General features: G+C 37.5%; 2 protein-coding genes across 11 annotated transcripts in view; one reads left to right on the top strand and one right to left on the bottom strand.

The window, feature by feature from the left end:
• LOC110020041 overlaps positions 1–4,035 on the top strand; it is a 10,656-nt gene extending 6,621 nt beyond the window's left edge. For 4 of the 10 annotated variants that reach the window (XM_020718005.1, XM_020718004.1, XM_020718002.1 and 1 more), the window contains one exon: positions 2,844–3,052. Coding sequence is in view for 2 of the 10 variants with exons in the window: in XM_020718006.1 (XP_020573665.1) it covers positions 2,272–2,358; positions 2,844–2,930; positions 3,802–3,845 (218 nt within the window). In the remaining 8 variants the exon portion in view is untranslated. The other 6 variants (XM_020718000.1, XM_020718006.1, XM_020718001.1 and 3 more) reach the window with 4 other exon arrangements.
• Positions 4,036–4,974: 939 nt separating this feature from the next.
• Positions 4,975–6,593, bottom strand: part of LOC110020067 (protein transport protein SEC31-like) — an 11,315-nt gene continuing 9,696 nt past the window's right edge. The window contains exon 2 of the mRNA XM_020718039.1: positions 4,975–6,575. Coding sequence (XP_020573698.1) covers positions 5,354–6,575 — 1,222 coding nt within the window. The 3' untranslated portion in view covers positions 4,975–5,353. The remainder of the gene's footprint in view (positions 6,576–6,593) is intronic.

Here is a 6,593-nt window from a genome sequence, read left to right as displayed (position 1 = left end):
AACCAAGAAGCTCAAAACAGAAGCCCCAATTAATCAAATAAATCCATAAATCTCCATGTTAAAACAATGTAGCGAGAAGTTGGTAATCAAAAGAACTAAAACACTTCTTTAAGTTTCAATATACCTTCCTAGCCAAGAGAAACCGCAGCCCAAAGACTAAACATCCCAGAAATTTCCCATAAAAAAACTCAGACAGAAAGGAGGGCTGCAAGCTAAAAAAAAACAAAGATCCGAATAGATGTCTCGAGTAAGGCAATAGGAGATATAACCAAATTAACTTAGAAGAACCCCCAATAGCAGGTTTCGGGTAGAGCAAACAACAAAACCACTAAACTATCAACAAAAGTGCTCAATTAGGTGTTCTCGAGTAAGACAGCAGGAGATTCCCCCTTTAATTAAAACTTTTGGTAATGCATCAAGGTCAATATCACATGGCATAAGACAATTTTATAAATATTAATCAACAGGTTAACCAACTTGCTGAGCAAAGAAGGCTTCAGATCTACAAAGATTGTGAGATCTTTCATGATTTATTGAATTAAAATCACATCAGTATTAAAGACACTAATTGATAGCCGAAGAAAGACTTGAAATAGTAGATTCTTGTCTTTTTCATTGTTATTTAGAAATCTGCAATGCTTTAAAAGAACTAACACCAAATAAAGCACAATTCATGTAATCAAGATGAACTTTTTGTGAACTTGATTATAATGGAGACTTAACTATTTCCAGTGTCTTGTACCAAGAGAAGAAATGTTCTTAACTGCTAGGAAGTAGAACATCGAATGAGGGAAATCCCTTGAAAAGGGCAAAGAAGAAGAAGAGAACTTACTTCCAAATGTTTCCAGAAAGTGTAAGAATGTTTAGAAACAATAAGCAAAATAATCTCCAGATCCCACGAATGAAATAAGTTAATCCAGAAAGAAATTGCAAGAAAATCGCAAAATTGCCAGCCAATCGAACTCTTTCCTCAGTGTACGAAAAGAAAATCCAATCCCGAAACTCTCTCTGAATAGCTCATAAAGAAAACCTCAAGTCAAAAGAAATCTTCAAATAGTCTAATAAAAGCTTTCAATCTATGTTCCCCTGAAATCTCCAGAAAAAAAAAAATCAGTCCTTAAATGCTTCCCTCAAAGGGGTATTTATAGCCGGCGAGAGCAAAGGAGTTCACCGACGGTGAGGAAAAGGGAGGTAACGAGAAACATCTCAAAGGGCAAAGAAATTTATCAAGATTCAAAATAGGGGATTACCAGATCCATTCGAGAAAAGCCGTTTAACCCGATTAAAGCCGTTTAACGAGTATATCATTGACCGGTCCTCACATAAGCGACGACCAAAGTCAAACACATCGCTTGCAGTGGCAAATCAAACATCGCACGCGTCACGGTGTCCACCTACGTCTTTCAAATTTCTATAGGAGCTCAATTTGAGCTTCAATATGTCGGCTTTTCGATCGACTCAATCGAATGTTGAGGATCTGAAACCGTCTATATGAAACTGCAATGAGTGAAGAAATGACTTGAATTTCTAAGGGGGGTGAGTCTCAGTCCAGTCCTCTAAAAAAGTCAAAATAGGGAGATCTTAAGGCTAGATCCTAGGATATCTAGAGAAGGGAAAAGAAGACCTCAAAAATGAGGTCAACACTGCATTTATTTATGTTATTCCATAGACAAGAATTTTGCTCGATACTGATGGCAAATACCATAAGTTTTTCTACGTGAATTGACCTTGAAGGAAGCATGATAACTTTGCCCAAGCTTGCAAAATAAATATAGAATTCTTATTTCTTTAGGAGTAAAAAAAATTCAAGCCTAGGAGTATGATGTAAATAAGGATGCAATAACAGCTTATTCCCATTGCTATAGTACTCTTTAATTTCTATGGCACCGCTATTGCTTGAGCACCTTATTGCCATAGCCACAAACCAGGGAGCCTTATACGTCACTGATTGATACAATTTTTGTGGTCTTCTTTTGTGGTTTCTGGTAAAATCCCGAAATCGGGTTTAGCTGCTCACTTGCCATCTCTTATTTTCCTTGTAAGGATGAATTTGAAATCTAATGTTGATTTCTGCTATTTAAGTGATGTGAGAATTGGAACTTGCTATTTTTAATTTTATCTTAAAGAGGAATTATTTATTTTGGGACTTTTTGTGATCCATAATACAACTTTTAAAGCATGCAATGATGATTGCACTATGAGAATTGTATAAATTTCCAATTTCTTCTTTTTTTGTGATGTTTGAATACGTGTTCTTGTATTGTTTCACAGGTTTTGAAAAACAAATATTTTTGAGAGTCTATTTGTACCGACATGAGACTTGGATCTTCCATTTGGGTGATTTCTATCATTGTTCTCGTAAGTGTCAATAGTGCAATATAGTATGGTTATAGCCCATAGCATATCTCATCGTATTTCTTGTGCTATTTACATAGCAAGGTGCAAGAAAACAAAATAATATGTGCTTGTGTGCCATAATGCATAGAGCACATAACATGTATTATTCATCATTGGCACTTGCGCAGTCTCCATTCAGTTTGGCATGCCTAATCCTTATATCTTAATGTTGATTGAAAGCTGAACTGATGTGGTTAAAAATTTTGTTAGTAAAAAAGTGTTGTTTTTATGAATGGCTGATAAATTTGATCCGTTATTAACATTAGATTCATAGTGTGATTCCAATTACAATGGACCTCTTCACAAGTATATTTTACTAATGCTGTGATATTGTTATTATGCTACCTGTAATAAGCCTGTGTATATTTTTCCTTATTTTTGTTGCTTATTTGTTCCATTGCCTCAGTTTCACTGAAAGTTTGCCTTTTTTCCTCATATTTCGTTAGATATTCAAGTAACATTGCTGGAGTTAGGTTCTCATGACCAGGAGGATTCTGGCCTACATATTACAAAACCGAAGAGAAAAGTTTGCAGTGAGTATTCTTCTGTTGTGAATGTCATTTTTCTTTTTGATCTTGTGTATATATATAAAGCAGAGCTAGAGCCTATTTATATAGAGGAATTCTTTGATGATAATGACGCTCATTCTAATGTTAAGGCAGTTTCTCCTAAATAAAAATTTTACATTTTTCTTTTGGAGATTATTTAAAGATTTTGATGAAAAATAGTTCTTGTGTTGATGAATTTTAAATGCTTCCTCACCATCAAGCATTCATGGTTACTTTATCAACCAATATACCTTTTGGGGCTGGTTCATTTGTTGTTAAATGTAGTTCTAATTGTGTTGCGGGGCAGGTAAGGAATTGGTTATGAATATCTTCTTTTTTTTCAATTGACGAAAATAAAGCAACAGTTTTCTTCTCTTAGTCACGCTCTAGTAGCTTTGGTTGAAAAACATATTTCTCACCACATAAATTTGTAAAATTTGAAAAAAACAGTATCTAAAGGGATTTGTGACAAATTTTACTGATAATTGTAACCGTTTTAAATTAATTGCTAATTCTTTGTCGTGGAACAAGATTCACTGTAGCTGCGCATATTCTCTGAATACTTATTTATAGCCAAACCAGAAGCTGCGCAGACTACTCTATGGAATGGAAAAAATGCTCCCTTCTCAGAAAGATGTCAGTGAGGCATTTTATTCTATGTACTATGTTGCGCATTCTATATGCTATACCTCTTGAAATCATTCACAATTTGCTATAGTGCTGAAAAGTTGCTATTTGTTACCGAATAAAAGTGCTAGAAAAGAAATCCTTCAAATTCACTGAAGCTTCACTAGGACTCGGGGATCTAATTTAGGTGAAATATAGTCTTTCATTATTTTTTTATTATCTACTACAGGGTTACAGAGCGACAAGTACCACTTGTCATGTAGAGCTGTCTAATACCACTGAGTACGAGTTGTCAAGTACCAGTTGTCGAGTACATGTTTTGAGTAAGACTGCTGAAATGGTCATTTATGCGCCACAATTCGAGTCCGAGTTTATCTTTAGGCTGTATACCTTATGTTATGTAATGCTGATTATGTAACATTTACGGCAGCACTTGAGACCCTATATTCCTTTATAAGTATGAGATAATGAGGAGAGCTTAGGGATTCTTGGTTCCTTTGGGAACTCCTGTTATGTAATGTTGATTATGTAACATTTACGGCAGCACTTGAGACCTTATATTCCTTTATAAGAATGAGATAATGGGGAGAGCTTAGGGATTCTTGGTTCCTTTGGGAACTCTTCTTGATATTCAAATCCTCTCTCTAAGGACTTTCCCTTTTTTTTTGGAGGATATCTTTTCTATTTGAAGGGGCGTCTTTACTATGTACTTGTTTGGATTTGAGATATTTAGGGGATTTTACCTGATCTACCTTTAAATTCTTTTCTAATCTTTCTTGGCGGTAATAAGATTTAGGCATAACTTACAAATAAATTTCGATTCAACACCTAGTACTAATATGGCCATGTGTTTGACTCAATTAGCCAAATGTTATGTCTAATCTAGTTTGAATTGTCTTTTAATTGACCCAAATTTGGTTTGATTGATTAGAAAGCTTGAGATTGGACGAAATATATATTTGTAACTATGCATGATATATATGCATATACTTGGTTTAGTGAATTAGGTAAAATCCCCTAAATATCACATCAAAACTACCATGATTATTAATTTTTTTAAAAGCGAGTTCACATTTTCATGTATATAACCGTAAATATAAAAAAGTTTAGATGTTAGATATTTGAATAATTAAGAGTTGTGTGTTAGGTCATAGGTATGTAAATACATATCAGTATACCACACAATTCTTATGAATTACATATCTCACAACAAAACTTTTATATTTACATACATGGCACTTTGATGTTTTAAATTTTATGCACCAAAATTTATATTTTATTCACAAAAATGATAATAGTACTATTTTTATGTGTTATTAAAGATTGGAGTGCTTAAATATAAACTTTTAGATGTGAGATACATAAATACATGAGAATTTTGTGCTATTTATGTAAATGCGCCTAATAAAAGTCCAAATTTGTGTATTTCAACTCAAAAAAATAACATTACAACTACCAATAGCTCTTAGGAATCCAAAAAAATATTACATGCGGTGTGAGGATTAGGGGCGTACACCAAGTTACAACCCGATTATATCTCAAGTATACTCAACCGCACTTTATATTTTTTCCAGGAATCCCGACTGACTTATTCTAAACATATTGTATTTTTTTTGACCTCTGACTTTTACTTAGGAGCAAAAACAAACACAAATTAAAGAGATATAAATCTCTTTAATTATTTCAACTATTACTGCGCACACTGTTTCCTTTATCAACGACTCCTACGAATTTCAAACTTAAGCCATACTGTAGGAAACCACGACACAAGGCCTCCCAGGCTAGAACTGTGGCAGACGAACCTGCGGGCCATATCGCCTTGGCGGCGGTGGGCCTGTGAATTTGAAAGGAAGGTTAGATGGCGTGGCAGCTGGTGGCTGAATGATCGGGTTGTGAGGAGGGAAGAGAGGATAAGGATGGTATACAGGCGGCGGCGAACCGAAGTGGAAAGGAGGGGTTAAATACGGCGAAGGGATCGGCACTGCCGAGGATGGGGGTAAAGAATGGTGTTTGCTATAGTGGTGATGGTGATGGTGACGGTGGTGGTGATGCGGGAGGTGAGCTTCAGGCGAAGGAGAGGGTGAAATGGTGGGTGGTGGGGTATGGACCGGGATCAATGGATGAGAGTGGTGAGGGCTATGTGGAGGTGTTGCAGGGATTAATGGATGCGAGTGGTGAGGACTTTGTGGAGGGGTTATAGGGATTAATGGATGCGAAATGGGAGGACTTTGTGGAGGAGTTGTCGGGATTGATGGATGTGAGTGGTGAGGGCTATGAGGAGGTGTTGCAGGGATTGATGGATGCGAAGGGGGAGGACTTTGTGGAGGAGTTGCAGGGATTAATGGATGCGAGTGGTGAGGACTATGGGGAGGAGGTGTTGCTGGGATTAATGGAGGCGAATGGTGAGGAATATGAGGAGGTGTTGCAGGGATTAATGGATGCGAAGGGGGAGGACTTTGTGGAGGAGTTGCGGGGATTATTGGATGCGAGTGGTGAGGACTATGGGAAGGAGGTGTTGCAGGGATTAATGGAGGCGAGTAGTGAGGAATATGAGGAGGTGTTGCAGGGATTAATGGATGCGAAGGGGGAGGACTTTGTGGAGGAGTTGCGGGGATTATTGGATGCGAGTGGTGAGGACTATGGGAAGGAGGTGTTGCAGGGATTAATGGAGGCAATGGATGCGAGTGGTGAGGACTTGTTGCAGGGATTAATGGATGTGAGTGGTGAGGACTTTGTGGAGGAGTTGCAGGGATTAATGGATGCGAGTGGTGAGGACTTTGTGGAGGAGGTGTTGCAGGAATTAATGGATGCGGGTAGTGAGGAATAGGAGGCGGCGTTGCAGGGATTATTGGAGGCAAGTGGTGAGGACTTTGTGGAGGAGTTGCAGGGATTAATGGATGCGAGTGGTGAGGACTTTGTGGAGGAGGTGTAGGGATTAATGGATGCGAGTGGTGAGGACTTTGTGGAGGAGGTGTAGGGATTAATGGATGCGAGTGGTGAGGACTTTGTGGAGGAGGTGGA

This window comes from Phalaenopsis equestris, unplaced genomic scaffold (genome assembly GCF_001263595.1).
Source record: "Phalaenopsis equestris unplaced genomic scaffold, ASM126359v1 Scaffold000090, whole genome shotgun sequence".
Taxonomy (NCBI): Eukaryota; Viridiplantae; Streptophyta; class Magnoliopsida; order Asparagales; family Orchidaceae; genus Phalaenopsis; species Phalaenopsis equestris.
This window is presented reverse-complemented; position numbering and strand designations above follow the sequence as displayed.